The sequence below is a fragment of the Rattus norvegicus genome, chromosome 8 (assembly GCF_036323735.1).
Source record: "Rattus norvegicus strain BN/NHsdMcwi chromosome 8, GRCr8, whole genome shotgun sequence".
In the NCBI taxonomy this organism is placed as follows: domain Eukaryota; kingdom Metazoa; phylum Chordata; class Mammalia; order Rodentia; family Muridae; genus Rattus; species Rattus norvegicus.
Window position 1 is genome coordinate 98,428,846 of NC_086026.1, and position 21,092 is coordinate 98,449,937.

Below are 21,092 nucleotides of genomic sequence, written 5' to 3' on the forward strand. Positions count from 1 at the left end.
ATAACAAAGTCTACAGTGGGGAAAACACTCTTCAAGCAATGTAATCATTAAAAAACTATCTGAAAGTCACTCCTTGTTAAATATGAGATCACCCTGTGAAGAAAAGCCTCTGTGAATGGAGCCTTTGCGGAAATGTTCCAGTGGAAGTTTTACCTCAGCATGCATCAGAGAACTTACTCAGAAAAGAGAACTTACCCAGCAGAGTCTAAAGGAATTCTTTTAGTGTGGATGAACAACATTCAAAACCTTTCAGCCCAAAACTTACCCTGTCTACAGGTAATGCAGGCACCGGGGAGGAAGCAAAGACTGAGGGAATGGCCTACCGATAACAGCCCAACTTGAGACCCATCCCATGGGCAAGTACCAATCCCTAACACTATTAATGATACCCTTATGCTTGCAGACAGAAGCAAGTTGTCCTCTGAGAGGCTCCACCCAGCAGCTGACTCAGACAGATACAGACACCCACAGCCAAACAGCGGATGGAGCTTCAAGACTCTTATGGAAGAATAGGAGAAAAGGTTGTGGGGGTCAAAGGGGATAGGAACTCCACAGGAAGATCAACAGAGTCAACTAACCTGGACCCTTGGGGCCCCCAGAGTCTGAACCACCAACCAAAGAACCTAATCAGGCTGGACCTAGGCCTCCCCGCTCATATGTAGCAGATGTGCAGCTTGGTTTTCATGTGAGTCCTGAACAACTGGAACTGGGGCCGTCCCAAAAGCTGTTGCCTGTACTCGGGATATGTTCTTCTATCTGGGCTGCCTTGTCTGGCCTCAGTGGGAGAGGAAGGGCCTAGCTGTGCAGAGACTTGAAGTGCCAAGGTGTGGGGGGATACTTATGGGGGCCCCCATCCACTCAGAGGAGAAAGGGAGGGTGATGGGGAAGGATTGTGGGAGGGAATGATGGGGGGGCAGTGAGTGGCATTTAAAGTAAATAAGTGAAAAAGTTAAAAACAAAAGAAACCAAGCATTGCCACACATCACAAAATGTGGGCAAAGAAATAATACTAAGTAGCAGAGTAATTACAAGTCCTCCAGAGACTTATTTCCTTTTCTCTGGAAATAGGTTGCAACTTTCAGCCACCACTTGTGGCCATCACACATGAGCTCTAAGAGACTCTGAACTGAAGTAATGAGTAGTACTAGACTTGGCAACCTGAAAAATAGCAGGCAGTGTTTTTCAGTTTCTTTGTCATGTCAGAGTGAAGTGCTCACGACCCTAAGGACATCTTTGTAAAAGTTGGTAGGAGAAAGTTTCCGCAAGTTAAGAACTGTTTGAAGAAAACAGATCTTTACCCTTTATCTCTGTGCCGTGTATCTGGTACATTAGTGGGAAATAAATGTTTAATGTTTAGTCTTCCCAACTGTGATCTGTTCTCATTATATTGCCAAGGGCTCATTATTGGTAATTCATTTTATGAACACAGGGAATCTTTCTGAGAGATGTGAGTAACCCTCTCTCAGCACATTCATACAGAAGAGAAGTCTCCCTTGATCCAAGGTGAATTGTAGAAAAATCAAATGTGGAAAAACACAGTAATCATTTTGGGGAATGTTTTTTTTTTTTTTTTTTTTTTTTTCCGGAGCTGGGGACCGAACCCAGGGCCTTGCGCTTCCTAGGTAAGCGCTCTACCACTGAGCTAAATCCCCAGCCCGGGGAATGTTTTTTTTATCATGTTGAGTGTATCTCATAGAAGAAAAAGTAGATGTCAAATAGTTTTATAGTATTTCCAGTTTTATACAAAATTGTATTACTTAGAGCCTTACCAACTCATGTATTATACACATGGATTCAGGTAATATAACTAACTAAAGTTACACCTAACTTTAGCACAAATATCTGAGTATTTACAGACATGAAAACCGTGGGGTGGCAACAGTCTGTGAGGGTCAGTGATGGCAGGTTCGTTTTAGGTTGAACTTCCGAGATCAGGCAGTTTCACCATTTTAGCCTCTGTGGGCCTCCTTGGCTGTTTTATAACATATTGCAGGGTCGGAGGGGGTTAAGCCAGAAAGACAGAAATGTGCTCTGGCACTGCATTAAAAAGACAATTTGGGGAGAAACCACAAGACTAGCAGTAATCTCTTTTGTGGCATTTTCTCTTGATCCAGTTATGACCCTGCTTTCCTCATCATGATATAGTAGGGATTCACTCGCCTTTCAACACTAACCACACAACTGGCCAAGTTTTACTTAGCATATGAACCTTTTAAAGGAATTTTCACATTAAATACATAATACACTTCATAGACACAAAAAAGCAAAACAAGAAGGCCGAAGCGAGGATACTTGAATTTCACCTAGAAGGGGAGAATGAAATAGTCATAGGATGCAGAGGCAGGGGGGAACTGGCTGAGAGAGGGGAAGGGGAGGGGAATGGGAGGGTCAGGATCAGGTATGGGGAGAGACAAGAGACCATCTAGAAATGACAGGGGCCTGCTGTTTGAATTAACTCACAATTCAGTCTCTTCCAAGTAATGAACCAGAGTTGTAGCTTTGCATGAAAGTTCTTTCTTCTTTCTTTCTCCTGCCCGTCCCCCCCCCCCCCCACCCCCCGCCTTTTTGGATATAGGGTTTCTCCGTGTAGCCCTGGCTGATCTTCAAGTCACTTTGTAGTCCAGGCTGTACTAGAACTGAGAGATCCCCCTGCCTCTGCCTCCCCAGTTCCCTGAAGCTGCTTTAGCTGCATTACATGGTTGTCACTGTGCAGTTCAGACCTTAGGCGGGGGGGGGGGGGGTGTTTTACTTAAGATTCTGGTAATAAATACAAATATCGGCTGAGCGTTGTGGCACACACCTTTAATCCCAGGTCATTGGAGGCAGAGGTAAGTGGATGTGTTAATTTTACCCCAGTTTATATATCTGGTTCCAGTTCAGCAGGAGCTACATAAAACAGCCTGTGTCCAAAAACAAACACATAACAAAAAAATCCCTGCCAAAACAAACAAGGAACCAATCAACCAACAAAAAACCAACCAACCAACAAAAACCATATGAAATCATTTAAGCATAAATAAAAACAAAAATTTACATGCACTTTAAAAAGGTCGTATAATTCTTTGTAGGTTTTGTGTTTAAATGATACTGCCCTCTAGTGGGGTTTAATGGGAAAATTCCTCTCAAAGGCCTATGTGCTAAATAAAACTTGGCCCATTGTGTGCTGGAGATGGAAGGTGAGGAAACTTGTGCTAGATGGTAGATATGGGAATGGACGTAGTGACAGGAACAAGCAAACTATGCACAAAAGTGTTTAGTGCTAATCTTGTTAGTCCCATAATTTTGTATTATTTTTAACGCTGGGACACATCACACGGTCTCTCTCTCTCTATAGCTTACTTCCTTTCCAACGCTTCAAAATGGTATAAAACACACAAGTAAGTCTATGATTAGATGCAAAATGATAAAACTACCTGAGCTTGGATTTTTTTTATTTTTATTTTTATCTTTATTAACTTGAGTATTTCTTATTTACATTTCAATTGTTATTCCCCTTCCCGGTTTCCGGGCCAACATCCCCCTAGCCCCTCCCTCTCCCCTTCTATATGGGTGTTCCCCTCCCCATCCTCCCCCCATTACCACCCTCCCCCCAACAATCACGTTCACTGGGGGTTCAGTCTTGGCAGAACCAAGGGCTTCCCCTTCCACTGATGATCTTACTAGACTATTCATTGCTACCTATGAGGTTGGAGCCCAGGGTCAGTCCATGTATAGTCTTTGGGTAGTGGCTTAGTCCCTGGAAGCTCTGGTTGCTTGGCATTGTTGTTCTTATGGGGTCTCGAGCCCCTTCAACTGAGCTTGGATTTTTAATCATAAACATTATATAATAAATTAAATTCTTGATTAAGTTCTACACCTTAAGCATTTTGTTACACAACAGAAAATGGCAGATCAAACTGATTTCTCACAGTCTTTACTATATTAGATGTGTGTGTATTGCCACATCACAGTTCAGGGTTCCACAGAGAAGTTTCTAACATAAACACTTACTCATTACCTCATGCACCTCAGGGTTTTTTTCCTGCATCATTAGAAATAGATGAGATTAATGCACTCTACTTAGCAGCTGAGAATCAGAAGCTGCCAACATCCAGGTAAATAAACAATATCTCCAGGATTAGTTGAATAGTCACAATATTTATTACATTATCTGTATATATTCAATTCTAAGATCCAAACACAAGCACACCCATGTTTGTAAAACATTACATCCCACATCAGTCATTATGAAGTTTAAGTCACACATCAACCTCCCACACTGATAGTAGGAGACTTCAGGACCCCACTCTCACCAACAAAAATTAAACAGAAAGACTGGAGCTAACAGAGGTTCTGACATATTTACAAAACACTTTGCACAAACACAAAAGAATATATCTTCTCAGCACCTCACAGAACCTTCTCCAAAACTGTCCACGTACTCTGTCACAAAGCTAGTTTCAACAGATCCAAGAAAATTGAAATAAGCCCCGTTTTCTTATCAGAACATCATGGATGAAAAGTGGATTTTGACAGTAACAGATACAACTGAAAGCCTATGAATGTATGGTAACCGACCAACTCTCTACTGAATGACACTGAGTCAAGGATGTAATAAAGAAATTAAAGACTTCCTAGAAAATGAATGCACAACCTGCCAAAAATTGGGACATAAGGAAAGTGATCCTATGAGCAAAATTCATAGCACTGAATGCCTAAATACAATAATTTGAGAGACCTTATACTAGCAACTTAATAGAACACTTGAAAGTTCTAGATCAACAACAAACCAAAAAGCACCCAAGAAAAGTAGATGGAGAAATAGAGGGCAGAAAATAATCATACCATGAGCTGAAATTAATGAAAGGGAAACAGATCAAAACAAGGAAATCAATGAAGAAAGACAAGGTTCTTGGGAAAATAAGAGCACAAACTCTTATCCAAACAGAATATAAGAAGGTGAGGATATCTAAAGAAACTCAGAAACAAAAAGGGGGATATAACACCAGTCAGGGAGGAAGTCCAAAGAATCATTAGTTTTCACATCAAAAGCCTGTACTCCACACAGTTGGAAAATCTAAATGAAATGGACGATTTTTCTTGAGAGATTCCACTTACCAAAGCTAATTCAAGATCAGGTAAATAAATTTAAAAGCCCTACAACCCTCAAGGAAACAAAAGCAATCATTAAATTTCAAAAAAGTCCAGGGCCAGATGGTTTAAGCAAAGAATTCAACCACCTTTTCAAACAAGAGGTGTTACCAACATTGCCCAAACTGTTTCACAAAATAGAAACCAAAGGAACACTGCCAAACTCATTCTATGATTACACAGTCATCCTGATACCAAAACCACACAAAGATCCAACAAAGAGAAAATTCAAGACCAATTTCCCTTATGAACATTGATGTAAAGATTCTCAATAAAATACTCAAAAGCCGAATCATACAATAACAAAATCATACAGGAAAATTTGCCTAAGCTAAAGAATGAGATGCCTATCAAAGTATAAGAAGCATAGAGTACACCAACTAGACTGGATCAGAAAAGAAATTCTCCAGAAGTTATAATCAAAACATTAAATGTACAGAGCAAAGAAAGAACACTAAATGCTGCAAGGAACAAAAGACTAAAGAACATGTAATGGTAGACCTATTGACATAACACCTGACTGCTCCATGGAGACTCTGGAAGACAGAGGGTTCTGAACAAATGTTCTACAAACTCTTAAGACACCTCAGATGACAGTCTGGACTACTATATTGAGCAAAATTCTATTCTTTTCATTTCAAGACAGGGTTTCTCTGTGTAGTCCTGGCTGTCCTGGAACTTTGTTTAAGAAGGTGGCCTTACTTCAGAGATCCAACTGCCTCTACCTCCCTATTTCTGAGATTAAAGGCATTGGCCACCATACCCAGCATCTAGCAAAATAGATGGAGAAAATGTGAGATTCCATGATAAATCCATACATATGCAATATCTACAAATCCAGCCCTACAGACGGGACTTGTAAGTCAAAAGAGGACACATACACACACACACACACACACACACACACACACACACACACACACACACACACACACACACACAGAGAGAGAGAGAGAGAGAGAGAGAGAGAGAGAGAGAGAGAGAGCTACCTTTACCACCACTACCACAAACAAACAGGAATCAACAAACTATTCATTGATATCTCTCAACATCAATGATCTCAATTCCCCAGTAAAAAGAGAAGGACTAAGAGAATAGATGCTAAAACAGGATCAATCCTGTTTTTGTATCTATGAAGAATACCTTATCAAGGCTAGACTTCACCTTGGAGGAGGGTTGGCAAAGATATTCCAAGTAACTGGAACTAACAAGCAAGCATATGCAGCCAGTATATCTAACAAAATAGACTTTGAACCAAAACTAATCAGAGCAGAGAGGGAGTAACTAAGATGACATTTCAATTTTTTTATGTGCATTTGTGTTTTACCTGGCTTTATGTCCCCATGAAGATGCCAGGTCTTCTAGAACTAGAATTACTGACAGTTGTGAGGTGCTATGTAGGTGCTGTGAATTGTACCTGGGTCCTCTGGAAGAATAGCCAGTGTTTGTAACCTGGGAGCCATCTCTCCAGCCCCAAATTTGAATTCTTAATAACTGTGCCCCAAATACAAGGGCATCCAAGTTTGTAAAAGAACCACTGCAGCTTAAACCACATGCTGACCCTCATATACTGATATGGATGACTTCAATATCCCACTCTTACCAATAGACAAGTAATTCAGACCAAGAGTATTCAAAGAAATGCTATTTGACATCATAAACCAAGTGGACCTAGTAGACATTTAAACATTTTTTCCCAAACACAAACAAATATACATTCTCTGCACCTCATAGAACTTACTCCAAAATTGACCACATTCTTGGACACAAAACAAGTCTCAACAGATACAAGAAAATTGAAATAACTCAGAGTATCCTATGAGGCCACTGCAGAATAAAGTTTGCTATCAACTACAAAAGAAACAACAAAGATCACAAACACATGGAAACTGTACAACTTACTACTACTTGAAGATAGAAGTAAAGAAATTAAAACCCTCTAGAGTTGGCTAGAAATGAATAGACAACATACCCCAGATTATGAGACATGATAGAGGGGAAATTTTAAAGGTCAAGCTCATAGCACCAAGTGCCTCCAAAAAACAACTAGAAAGAAGCCAGGTGGTGGAGTCTCACACCTTTAATCCTGTCACTTGGGAGGCAGAGGCAGGTGGGTTTCTGAGTTCAAGGCCAGCCTAGTTTACAGATCTAGTTCCAGTTCCAGGACAGCCAAGTCTAGACAGAGAAACCCTGTCTTCACAAAACAAAAACAGAGCTAGAGAAATCTTATACTAGCAACTGAACAGCACAGCTAGACGCTCTAGAACAAAAAGAAGAAATCACACTAAAAAGGAGCACATGGCAAGAAATAAACTGAGTGAAATCAATAAAATAGTAACCAAGGGAACGCTTTGTTGGTTCCTTGAGAAAATCAGTAAGATTGCAAACCCTCATTCAAATTAAATAAAAGACACAGAGAAAAAACCCAGATTAACAAAATCAAAATAAAAGGGGGTGGTGGGGAAATCTCTAGGAAGTGCCAGAGAACTCAGATAGGGAAAGCTCCCAGGAGTCAATGCAGGTGACCTTAGCCTAGATGTCTAATAGTGGGGTCATTAAACCAGAAGAAGCCACCTCCTGTAGCCAGGCAGGATCCCTAGTGGAGGAATAAGAACAACAACCCACTCATAAAACTTTTGACTCAACAGTTTGTCCTGTCTAAAAGAAATGCATGGACAAAGATGGCGCAGAGACTGAGGGAATGGTCAACCTATGACTGCTCAACCTGAGACCCATCCCACAGGTAAGCACCGTTTACTGAAACCACTAATGCTACTCTGTTATGCTTGCAGATGGAGCCTAGCACAACTGTCCTCTGAGAGACTGTACCCAGCAGCTGACTAAAACAGATGCAGGTTCACAAAGGCAAACATAGGAAGGAGGTTGGGGATCTTATGAAGGAGTTAGTGGAAGGATTGAAGGCCCTAAAGGGAAGACCAACAGAGTCAACTAATCTGGACCTTTGGAAGGTCGCATAGACTGAGCCACCAGCCAAGGAGCACGCACAGGCTGGTCGCAGGCCCTGGTTCATGGGTAGCAGATGTGCAGCTTAGTCTCCATATGGCTCCCCTAACAATTGGGAGAGGGAGCTGTCCCTAAAGCTGTAGACTCTCTTTGGAATCCAGTCCCAACAGGGCTGCCTTGCCTGGCTGCTGTAGGAGAGAATGCATCTAACTGGTAGAGACAGGGTTGGGGCATACCCAGGGAGGGGACTGGGAGGAGGGGCAGTGTTTGGGTTGTAAATAAAAAAGTCTGTTTTTCAGATAATCCAATTTAAGAATTGTCTTCAAGGGGAACAAACAAACAAATTAACAAACTATATTTTGTTGTAACTTTTGAAAACATGAGAGCCAGCCAGAAACATTTGCCAGAAGGGAAACAAATGGAATTCATGTTCCAGTTCTGGGACACAGGAGCCTGACATTTCTACTACAGTTCTTAAATCTTGAAGAAGTCTTGAGAATGCTCTCTATGGGCACGTATCTAGCTTTGTTTATGGAAGACCTTTTTTTCCCTTTATTTTAAAAAATATACTTTCTTCTCTTTATATCCAAATCACTCCCCCCACTTCTGGTCTCCTCCCTCACACAGTCTCTCTTTCTATTCCCCGCTCCACTTCTCCTCTGAGAGGTGGAGGCCTTCCCTTGGTTATCTCCCTGCCCTGGCACATCAAGTCACTGTAGGGATCCTCTCCCACTGAAACCAGACAAGGCAGTCCAGTTAGGGCAACAGGATTCTCAGGCAGGCAACAGAGTCAAGGTCAACCTCTGCTTTAGTTGTTTCAGGCCCCAACATGAAGACCAAGCTGAACATCTGCTAGATATGTGCGGTGGGAGTGGGAGGGGTTTGGTGGAGCCCATGCATGCTCTTTGGTTGGTGGTTCAGTCTCTGGGAGCCCCCAAGGGTCCAGGTTAGTTGACACTGTTGATCTTGTGGAATCTATCCTCTTAAGGTTCCTCTTTCCTTCCTCCAACTTTTCCTTGTTCATCTCTATTTAGAGGGCCCATCCAACCTTACATCCCCTCCAGTGTTCCTCCCAACTTCTTGTCTTCTTTCCTAAATTATTTATGTTTTCAAATCCAGTGTCCAATCAATGTAGTGCCCATATATGGATGTGGGGTGACCTACTGGGACAAAAAGAGGATCCTGCTTTAAGACCAATCTTAAATGGGACTTTCTGAACTTCAATTATATATTAATCTTTTGTTCCCTCATCTCCCTAGTTCTGACAACCACAGAGCTGGACTATTTCAGGCCTGATAATCACTCCTGTGGTGCTCTGTACCTAGCTATAAGAGTGCTCACTTTTGTGATTCAAGCTCTACCCTCACTTGGGGTATATTTGGTGTTAGTCACAGAAAACTTAACTGATGTCTTTATCTTAGGGATATTCCTCATTTACTTGCATAATAAGACTGGAATAGACGTAGTGGTTGTCACACATTTGTGTCCTTCAAAAAGACAATTAAGATGGGCATGATGGCACACTGCTATAATCCCAGCACCAAAGAGACAAAGGCAGGCTGCTTTCTATGAGTTTGAGGCCACCCAGATCTACACAGCAGGTGAATTCCAGGCCAGCCAAGGCCACATTGTGAGACCTTATCTCAAAACCAAACCAAACCAACCAACCAGTCATATGCTTAGTATCTTAGTTGGGGTTTCCATTGCTGTGACCAAGACAACTCTTATAGGTACAACATATAATTGGGGCTGCCTTACAGTTTCAGAGGTTCAGTCCATTATCAAGCATGGCAGCATCCAGGCAGGCATGTTTGGAGGAGCTTAGAGTTCTACATCTTCATCCAAAGGAAGGAGCAGATAGGTTCCCACATGCCTAGAAGGAGAGTCTCAAAGTTCAAAGTCTCTTTTAAGATTCAAGCAGTCTCTTAACAGTAATCACGTATAAAGTTAAAAATACTGGGCCAAAGCAAGACAGAAAGCCAGCTAATCAAACTCCAAATTCTATGTCTCCATGTCTGATATCAAAGCATTCTTCATATGTCCAACTGCTTTCATCCTTGATGACTGCTGTTGGCAGATCTAGCATTCAGAAGCAACAAACTTCATTCTCTTGGACTGGTTCTACTCTGTAGGCAGCTTTCCTCAGCAGGTACCCCAAGGCTCTGACATCTCTAACATCTTGGGGTATTCGAGGCAACTTCTCAGCTTCTCATTCCAATGTCTGATATCCACATATGATCTTTTGGGCTCCTCCACAGGGCTTGGGTCCCATCTCCAGCTCTGCCTTCTGTAGCTCTCTGTGCTCTGCTTGACTCTACCCCACTGCTGCTGCTGGTCTTGGTGGTCCTTCCATGGTATTGGCATCTATAATACACTGGAGTCTTTAACTGCAACTAGGCTTCACCAATAGCCTTTCATAGGCTCTCTTCATGGTGCCCAGCCTCAACTTCTTTGCATGACTCCTTTAGTCCTGGGCTGTCAATTGCAACTGAGGCTGCACCTTCACCAATGGCCTTTCCTAACCTCTCACAGTGCCAAGCCTCAGCTGCTCTCCATGACCCTTCAAGCCTTCAAAACCAGTACCACCTGGGTGACTCTTACACATTGCCAAGTACAGCTGCAGCATGAGGTACAACCTTGGCCATCTCTGGAACACAGCCTCTTTGTGCTCTCAGAAAACACTTCCTAGAAGATTTCACCTCAGTGATGCTGGTCTCTTCTTAATCACTGCTAATTTCTTAGCTCCAGCTAACCAGCATCAATTATCCCAGTAGTCCCTTCTATTTCTTTTCTTTTCTTTTCTTTTTTTTTTTGGTTCTTTTTTTCGGAGCTGGGGACCAAACCCAGGGCCTTGCGCTTCCTAGGCAAGCACTCTACCACTGAGCTAAATCCCCAACCCCACAGTTAAAAGTAAATTGAGGGAGATTCGTGCATTTTTTTTTTCTTTTAGAACAGAAAGTTGAGTGGATAAAGGAAAGGGGGTATGGACTTGGGAGAAGTAGCAGTTGAGATCAATATGAGCAGAAGAAGTTGTAAAAAATTCTCCAAAGAACTAAAAAAGATTTTTAGTGTTGATATTTGCTAGAATCAGAGATTAATGGCGTCACCATCTGTTAACCTATCAAAACCAAAGTATAAGCACATCGTGCAATATGTAGTTACGGTAAAACATTGTTGTAAAATTACTAATCTTTTTTTCTTTAGAAAAGTTCTCACTGCATATCCTAAGCAGGCCTTGAACTAAAACTCCTCCTGCTTCAGCATTCTAATTCTTTGGATTTTGGGTAAAGGTGTGAGCTACTACACCCAGCTAAACAGTGATTCAGGAAATTCTTTGGAGATTTGCTTGTGGAGATTGGCCAAGGTGTTCAATCTTTCATCCATTTAGACAAATCCCACTTATAGTAGCTCACCTATAGGAAGCACTGGTAAAAACAACCATGGGAAAAAGTGGGCATGATCTTTAGAGACTATATAAGCACAGTCTCGGGTCCGGCATATTCTTTCTTCTCCAGATCAGACACAGCGTGTTTCCAACCTTCTGGTCCAGACATTGCTAGATCTGAGGATCTGATCTCAAAGCTGAGTTAGTATTGCACCCCTACCAAGCACTGCTGGGCATGAGGATAATTACTTGGGTAATTGCACAATTTACAAGCGAAAATTCTTCTGTAGTTCCTATTTTTAATTAAATACAAACAGGTGTTTGCTTAGAAGTTATATTTTGCTATTCAGTTTCCATTTGGAATTCTTTCTTGGTATATAATGTGGGTTTATTTTAAATTTATCATTATGCACATTTTAGTTGATCTGATGAATTGTACTGAGAGATAGTTTCAAGATACTTTTCAATTTTGTGTTTTGTTTAAATTTTAAAACATTCAAAAGTGTTCTATTCTTAACAAATACTCTCAATGGTTTAAAAATCTATCAGGATTTAAAAATATTTAGGAAAGCATAGAAGTAAAAACTCAATTTCAGCAAAAGAATCTTATTATTTCTTCTGTTGTAAATTATAGGAAGGAAGATGTCACAGTATAAATGGGTACTTGAATATACCAAGTTGGTAGAATTGACTATTCCTGCCAATTCTAGTTTGGTTTGTTAGGTTAGGAGTCTACATGTAATTAAAGTAGAGAAAACTAATCACTCTCTTTTATTCATACGAGTACATTCTGGTTAAAATCTGATACAATTTTTCATTTCTGTGTTTGATCTGGGTTATTTTTGTGTACTTGCTTTGTAGTAAAATGTCTAGGGTACAGAAAAAAAAATGCCAAAGGAAAACATGACCATTAGCTAAATTAAGGAAGGTGGCATTAAAATTCCAATGTCTTTGCTAATCTAATTGTCGATAGTGAGTATTGGATTTTGAAATACACAAGACCACCAGCTAAAGGCATTTGACTCCATTTGGGTCAAACTGCAGAAGCTTAATTATTTTGACAAAATTTGCTTAAATCAAACCAAGATTATTTCTTTGTGTAAAGTTAAAAGAGATGGGCAATGGGCACCTGTTGGTTAGATGGCCAAGTCTCACATAGACATGCATGAGAGCTTCATTTATGCCTCAAGATTTCCTCCCACAAACTCAAGGCAGGAATTGTGTTTTGGGGAGGCAAACAAGTGTCTGCAAAGAATTCCTCTAGTATTCAACTTGAGGGGAGGTAGAATTGATGTAGTAACAACTGATAATCTGTGAAAAGCTATCGGGTTACATTCACTTCAGTTGGGAATATCCACACTAAATGTTGGAGAGATCGTTCCACCAGCCCCATGGGTTGAGGGTTCCAACTGAAGAAAAAGGGGAAGAGAAGAAGATGAGCAGCGAGCTCTCCTTGCTTTCTGCTTCCTGGTTTTGGAAGTCATGAGATCCGCTGCCTTGAGCTCCTGCCACCATTTCTTCCCCACCATGATATCCTTGAAATAGAAGACAGAATAAATTCTGATTCTTTGAGGTATTTTGTAGCAGAAAGAAGTGAATGATATTGCCTATGAAGATTCAAGGGGTGGGACAGTGGAATAATAATCTGAATAGTAAGAAACTAAAAGTCAGATACCAAACAAAAATATTTAGTAGAGAAAAGTGTGAAGTAGGGTGTATTTTCTTGGATAGAAAACAAATGAAGGAGCTGTTTTACTAACATGTCTGCAGTGAAAGGCCAGTGGAGAAGAAGGATCTCTCTCTCTCTCTCTCTCTCTCTCTCTCTCTCTCTCTCTCTCTCTCTCTTCTCTCTCTCTGTATGTGTGATTTTCTTCTATAACATTGAAGAATGTCTTTGGCCTTAAAAAACATACCAATTTGGGGCTGACGTCTCCAGGAGGAATGCAGATGTAGGATCTATTGCTGCATCACATCAGGCAATCTGTCTGTCCGTTCTTGGTCATAGAAAAAAAGAGAAAAGCCTGTATTGCCATAATCAGAACTTAAATCACAAGTTTAACCAATTTTTGTCCAGCCTCTTGCTCCTTTCTGGTCCAATAATAATAATAATTCTTTTTTCCCCCTCAGAAAAATGGAGTCAGATAATTTACAAGCCTCCCAGGAAATACTTACCTGCTTCATCTGCCTGGGCATCTTTACGGACCTAGTCCTGACAAGGTGTGGCCACCCCTTCTGCAGGGCCTGTCTCCTCCTTTTTTCAGCAGACACCCAAATCCCTATCCACTGCCCGCTGTGTAGGCATCCATCCAAACCGAATTTCAGAACTGCTATTCCTGGGAAGAAGCTGATATCTATTGTCAGGAAAGAAAGGATCAAGAAGTATTTGAGTTCTGAGGAGCACAAGTGCATGACCCACAAAGAGAGAAAGACGATCTTCTGTGATGAGAACAGGGTTCTTCTCTGTCAGTTGTGTTCTAAATCCCAGGAGCACAGAGGTCACAGACACTGCCACATTGAAGAAGCTGTTTTGAAGCAAATGGTAAGTGATGTTTCTGAAAAAATAGGATGAGAGCTTGAGAGAGGGAGGCTTAGCAGACCACAGGAAGATTCTGGTCCCAATTCTTATGAAGCCATTGTGTTTTTAAACAGCGAATGAAGAAAGAATGACTACAAAATGTAAACATCTCTTGAGAGACCCATACCAGTAAATATCATTTCTAGTTTCATGGTTCATTATGATCATGTTGCTGAAAAGTATAATTGTCATAAATTTACATGTTTAAAAAGTGCTGTTGACATGAGACTAAAACACTAAAAGTGCATTGGAATTAGCTGGTTAGAGTCTGGGTATCCCAATCAGATGTCGATTCTCCAGACAATAGTCAACTACAGTTCATCACTTTACTTGAGCACAGAGAGGTTGTAGTTCAGTAATGATCTGAAATCTAAAGTTCCATAGTTAACTAAAAGTAAAATGGAAACAACATTCTGATCCTTCTACCCTCTCTAAAGTAATTGTGTTTAGTGCTAGAGTCTGTCCACCAGACTCATTATTTATCTAAGGATGGTTTTTATTTTTATTTTTTCTCCATCTTTATTAAATTGAGTATTATTTACATTTCAATTGTTATTCCCTTTCTCAGTTTCCAGGCCAACATCCCCCTAACCCCTTCCCCTTCCCTTCTATATGGGTGTTCCCCTCCCCATCCTCCCATTACTGCCCCCCCCAACAATTCTGTTCACTACGGGTCCAGCCTTGGCAGCACCAAGGGCTTCCCCTTCCATTGGTGCCCTTACTAGGCTATTCATTGCTACCTATGCAGTTGGAGCCCAGGGTCAGTCCATGTATATTCTTTGGGTAGTGGCTTCTAAGGATGATATTCATTTATTTATTTATTTATTTATTTATTTATTTATTTATTTATTTATTTTGTACAGGAGAAACTTCTAAAGCAAATGGAATCTTTATTGAAGAAGATCCAAGAACTTCAGGAGAATCTAGAGGCAGAGAAGACAATGACTGATCAGTGGATGGTGAGTATGAGACTGATGTGTCAAATCCACCAGAGGTGTACATTTTGCAAACTTGGTCATTCACAGTTTGAGGATCATGCATGGGATGCGATACTAGGAAATCCTTTTCTGTTAACCTTAAATTCTAAGGACAAAATACAATTTGAACACAGAGAGAATGGCCTGACTGTGCGGCAGAGAAGTTTGATATTATTGGGTGATTTCCTTGCGGGTTCAGCACAGTGCATCAGACTCCATGACTCCACTCCGAACTTGAGTTACTATGTGCAGAATTGCATTTTGAGTGAACAATCCAACACTTTTCCCCAGATATCTCAGGATCTCATTTAATAGATGAAAATGGTAAAAGAAAAGGATGTGTCTGTTTGCTTCAGCTATTAATAAAGAAGAAATGTGTAAATTCCAAGAGTCTACATCTTCTGAAAAGTGGGATCAGTAAATCAGTGTGTGCAGCACCCTGACAGGATCCTGTAGGTGAATTTAAACATGGAAAGACTCAGTGGAGAGAGTCAAATACTCTTCACATGTGATCTAGTATGTCCACTTTCCTTCAGGACTACGTGACCCTACGGGAGGAGATGATCAGGACAGAGTATAGGAAACTATATCCATCCCTTGATGAAGAAGAGGCGCAACATATAGAGTGTATGAAAAATCAAGGCAACACTAATTTAGAGGAGCTCAGGAAAAGTGAAGCCATGATGGTCCACAAGAGGAGTCAACTAATGAAAGTGTATCAGGAGCTTATGACAATGTCCCAGAAGCCATATGAGGTGCTGCAGCAGGTGAGCCCACAGGAGTACTTGAAACAGCTTTATTACCTGGATCCACACCTGTGACTGTTATGTCTGAGATCTCTTTCTATATTCCCACTGCTTAGTATCAGGATTTCCTTTCTAAGAAAAATCTGGGGAGATAATTTCTGTAGTAACCTAAAGAGAACAAGCCTGTTGTTGACATTGTAGATCTCCATTGAGCATTTCCTCATTTTTTTTTGTTTGTAGCTTGCTTCTTTGAAACCCCAAATCAAGGGATTCCTGTTACCAAACACTCCATTTTTACCTCTACTTGGATATTAATTATGCACTGTTTTTTTTTTCAAAAAAAGATGTAAAAAAATTATATTTTAAAACTAAAAAGGGAAGGAGACTGGATACTAAAATTCACTTATACATATACATAATTTAACTGGTTATTAAAATTCTCTTATATATAATTTAAAATTGATACATTTAAAGATATGAGGCACACAAAGACAAGAGACACACTAACAGGGTGGTTCTAGAGTTTACCTAATGCTATTTTTAATGGTTCTAAGAAATAGAATAGACAGATCATATTACTGGCTCTCCCTCTTATTGTCAAGGCCTGCTCCTGTAAGCACCACTGTAGCCATTTCCTTCCATAATTATGCACTGTTTTAAAGTAATCCCCCATTGGCTTTTTCTGTTTGGAATCTGTTTTTGAGCGTTCTTTGGGAGATAGAGATTGGATACATGTTCTTTTGTGGTGCACAATGGCCTTGGACTCACAGGATTCCTGAGACCTAAACCCGAAATTCTAGAGTTACAGATATGAGGCACCATGTAGGGTTTAGGCCTCCCATTTTGAAGTACCCTTAATGAAAGTATTCCCATGCTTTGTGTACAAGATCAAAGAAAGTCCTCTTTGCAGACAGCTGGGTGTTACAAAGCACTGTCTAAGTCCTACCCATATGCTTCTCAAATATTCTCATAGCCTGATTTCGTTAAGAATTCCATTGTACTAATCCAGTTCATTGGCATTACCCTGGGACATGAAAATAAATTTGCAGGGTGAATTGGTGTGGTAACGACTGACAATTATCTGAACTTTAAAGCTTTTCTTGTTTTGCTTGCAGGGTTTGGATGACCTGTTTAGAAGGTGAGTTCAGTTCTCAGCGTAAGCCAAGATACCCTGAACTATGGTACAAGACTGAACAAGCCCTCTTAGCAAAGGACAGATATACTTTATATAGAAAATACTCGATTGTTTATGGATGATGTGTTTGGGATTGTTTTCATGGATGTGACTCCTGTTCACCTTTACTAGTGTCTCTTCTTCCTCCCTATGAATAAAGGAATTATATGTAATGGGCTTGAGCTAAAATGTGTTGTTTAAATCCTAATCCTTGAGGCCCATGGGCTGTGTTATCCTGGTGGTAGAAGAGAGGGGCAGGAACATGGAGACAAGAGGTTGGTAGCAGGAAGGGCTTCAGAAAGAGCATCTAGGAGGGAACTACCCTGTCTCCTGATCTTGGGGTCTCAGTAATATCAGAAAATCCTTTGTGTGAGATTGTGTGAAAGTGTTTATTTTTATTAATTTGATTTGTTATGAATATCTGTCTATGTGAGCGCACATGTGTGCATAGCAGAGGACAACTCTCAGAAACCAGACCTCTCCTTACACCATGGGTTCCTGGGATTGAACTGAAGTTGTCAGGTTGTGTGGCAAGGGTTTTAACCCCTGAGCCTTTTACTAAACTTGGAGTGAAGATGTCTCATCAATGGGATGATATCTTTAGCACAAGCTGACCAATGTCTTCTCCTTGCAGATGTGAGTTAGTGCAGCTGGGCATGCCGCAGGTTATGAAACCAGAACTCAGTGCCCATCCCAATGCTGGGTTGACTGCAAGGTTCAGTTTCTTCAAAGGTGAGTGTCAGTACTGATATAATGACCAGAGACATAACCTTCAACAGTGAGACAACCTTTGCACAATGAATATTTTAACTTCCTAGAAAGATATGTCGAGTTAAGTCACACTATAATTATATTTAGGCACGTGATCATTTAACAAACATAAATGAATACCAGCTTGATGTATGTGATTCAGGTTGAAAAACAGAATCTTTTGTTCATTGAGACACACAGGACAGTTTAATAGAAATTAAGTATAATTAGCAATTAAAATTTTTGAATGTTTTCCATTAAATATTTTAACAATTGACTTTTTTTTTTTATTTTGGAGATATTTCTCTTTGTAGCCTCAGCTGTCCTGGAACTAGGCTCTGTAGACTAGGCTGGCCTTAGACTTACAGAGATCGACCTGCCTCTGGCTCCTGAATGCTCTAACTAGAGACATATATAATCATGCACAGCTATTGGTTGACTTTTTAAAGTGTATTAGTTAGGGTGTCTTAGTTAGGGTCTTACTGCTGTGAACAGACACCATGACCAATGCAAGTCTTATAAAGGAAAACATTCAATTGGGGCTGGCTTACAGGTTTAGAGCTTCAGCCCAGTATCATCAAGGCAGGAACATGGCAGCATCCAGGCAGGCATGGTGCAGGAGAAGCTGAGAGTTTTACCTTTTTATCTGAGGGCTGCTAGCAGAATACTCACTTCCAGGTAGCTAGGATGAGGGTCTTAAGCCCACGCCCACAGGAACATACCTACTCCAACAGGGCCACACCTTCTAATCCTGCCACTCCCTGGGCCGAGCACGTACAAACCTCCAGATGAGCCATAGATTAAAAATTCACAAGATACAGTGGCACACACTTGTATTAAAAACATGGAATCGGGAAGATTGCTCAAGAGTTTGAGGTCAGACAGGTTGACACAGTGAGTCCCATGCCAGTCAACGTTATATAGTGAGAAAGCCTATGATCATATAAGAACCAAGTCGACAAAGCCATTTATCATAGGCAATAAAAATAAAACAAATTGACAAGACACGAGGCAATGTGTGAATCACACTGGGAGATCTAACTATGCATTGTAACATCACAGGGAAAGATATAAGAGGAGCTAGGGTTTAGTTAAAGGCAGACAATTGCTACTAGGGAACAACCAACTTCTAATGTATGCTTAGATCTATCTTGAGAACAAATCTGCATAGTGGGATGAAAAAACAATAAGAGGAAAGCAACCATGATTTAACCAATAACTTCATGGAGACTCGGAGGATAGCCTTCACAGTGGTCCTCACTGGACTGCAAATAGCTCCTGTTGGCCAAGTGTAATTAAAAGCCTGGAACACAGCTGTGCTGAGGCTTCACCTCTGCAGCTTCCACAGATTTTCAAAGCAGTTTCTACTATGTGTTTCATTACTTCAGAGTTTTCACTCTGTTTCTTGGGGAAACTTCTTGACTTTGATGTATCTATGCTATATCTATCCTTCCAGGCTCAGCCTTTCTAGCTTTAAAACTTAGGAAATCTGTAGGAACCTCTCTTACCTGACAAACGTAAATAGTTGGTTTAACTAAAATCTTGGCTTTTCCCACAGTGAAAATTTTCTTTCAAAATTTAATCATACTCAATTGCAAGATGAGCCAATTTTTTGATATCAGAAGGTTCACTAGTAGACCTTGCCATCAAAACACATCCCTGGATTCAGCTGGGTCCTATCGTGCTTCCTGGGGAGCAATGGACTTCACCACTGGGAAACATTACTGGGAGCTGGATTTGAAGGACTGTGAGCACTGGGCTGTAGGGGTCTGCAGCAATGTCTGGTTATCGAGGAGCCACAAAAAGATTGGATCTAGCGGTGCATTTCTTCTTGTGTGCGTCAAGGAGGGTAATCACTACAGTCTCTTCACTACGTGTCCAGTATCTCACCACTACATAGAGAAGCCAACAGGCCGGGTTGGCGTGTTCCTTGACTGTGAGGGTGGATGCATGAGTTTCCTGGATGTAGCCAAGAGTTCCCTCATACACAGCTACCATCCAGAAGCTTTCAGTCTCAGAGTCAGGCCTTTTTTCTCCACTGTCTACACACGATCATAGGACGCTGTAACCTAGTATGTTAGTGCTTCCCCAGTATTTCTATGGTAATGTGTCCTCTTTTGTGATTAAATATTAAAATGATATTAAATGTAAAAGATGGGTGACTGCTTGTTTCTCTGTGGTCCACGTGCACCTCCGAGAACACTTAACTCTCACAGTGGTTATTGCTTTTAGTTTGCCTTTGCATATTTGTGAGAATTACTTGTAAGAATCTTGGATCTACTGTAGACCTAGTGTAAGGCTCCAAGTGAATCTTAACTACTGGGAGACCCGCTTAAGTAAGACACAGAAAGCAAGAGGTTTATTTTTCCAGTGTGTTTGGGTCGACCCTCAATCAGTCCCTCGTGGCGAGTGACTAGAAGGCGACCTGGAATGGCTATAACAAGCAGTTTTTATACTTTTTAGGGGTACAGGTTACATCAGCAAGGTTACAGTTTAAACTTATTGGCTAAGCATATTGACCTTTGAATCTATTGGCTAGCAAGCATATGACATGCATTCGAACTCCATCTGGGACTGGAGGGTCAGGTGACTATCAGTCAGTACATTCTGTGGTTTTTCAAGAATGTCCCTGCTCCTCCCAAAAACTGTGGGTGGAGAATGGAACTTGGCCTAGCCTTGACCTGAGGTGAGAAGCTGGTACTTGGCCTAATCTTGACCTGAGGTGGTGAGTGAAAGGCTGGCGAAAGCCTCTAGGGTCCTTCACAGGAACTCCATAACGTACCTACTTTCTTACACTATGTCCTTCACTAGAACCCTTACGTGCGCTCAGGACACAGTGGATTCCAGCACCATCATGTGGTCCTAACAGCAGTGTCAGGCAGAGCCACAGAGATGCACAGTAGATAGATTTGATCAACAAAAGCTTGAATCCCTATTTGATCTAAACAAATATAATTTACCATCTGGGATAGAACAATAGCAACAACAACAACAAAAACCAAAAAAACCGAACGGGCTCTCATCATTCAGGGAGAAAGGACTTTTTTCCTGGCAAAAAGGAAAGTGAATTTCATCCTCTTCTTCACTTCCTTATTTTTAAGCGGGTTTTATATTAGGAACAAATTTTGAAAAAAATGTCAATTAATTGTCCTTACTGACAGTCAAAAGCTTCCCTTTTCTGGAAACCTCTTCTTGCTCATTTGCAAGAGAAAAACTCAGTGTCATATGCATCTAAAAACACTGGGAGAAGTAGATTAGAATGCCCATCAAAGGTGACTTTCTTTCATCATTCTAGATTTTCAGAGACGAATTCTCAAATTTTTGCCTTTTTGCTTAGGCGGTCTGGTTCCCTGCCTTTCTCCCGTTGTTCCCAAAGGCATAGTATACGTTA

At 40.9% G+C, this 21,092-nt stretch overlaps 1 protein-coding gene across 6 annotated transcripts in view; it reads left to right on the plus strand.

Annotated features, from left to right (window-relative positions):
• Positions 1-21,092, plus strand: part of Trim43a (tripartite motif-containing 43A) — a 52,658-nt gene that overhangs the window by 2,934 nt on the left and 28,632 nt on the right. For 2 of the 6 annotated variants that reach the window (XM_063265194.1, XM_063265196.1), the window contains exons 2-8: positions 7,779-7,873; positions 13,607-14,018; positions 14,918-15,013; positions 15,568-15,798; positions 16,893-16,915; positions 17,586-17,683; positions 19,260-19,854. In XM_063265194.1, the coding sequence (XP_063121264.1) occupies positions 13,611-14,018; positions 14,918-15,013; positions 15,568-15,798; positions 16,893-16,915; positions 17,586-17,683; positions 19,260-19,759 (1,356 nt within the window). In that variant the 5' untranslated portion in view covers positions 7,779-7,873; positions 13,607-13,610 and the 3' untranslated portion in view covers positions 19,760-19,854. Of the gene's footprint in view, positions 1-7,778; positions 14,019-14,917; positions 15,014-15,567; positions 15,799-16,892; positions 16,916-17,585; positions 17,684-19,259; positions 19,855-21,092 lie in introns of those variants that run through there. The other 4 variants (XR_010053952.1, XM_063265197.1, XM_063265195.1 and 1 more) reach the window with 3 other exon arrangements.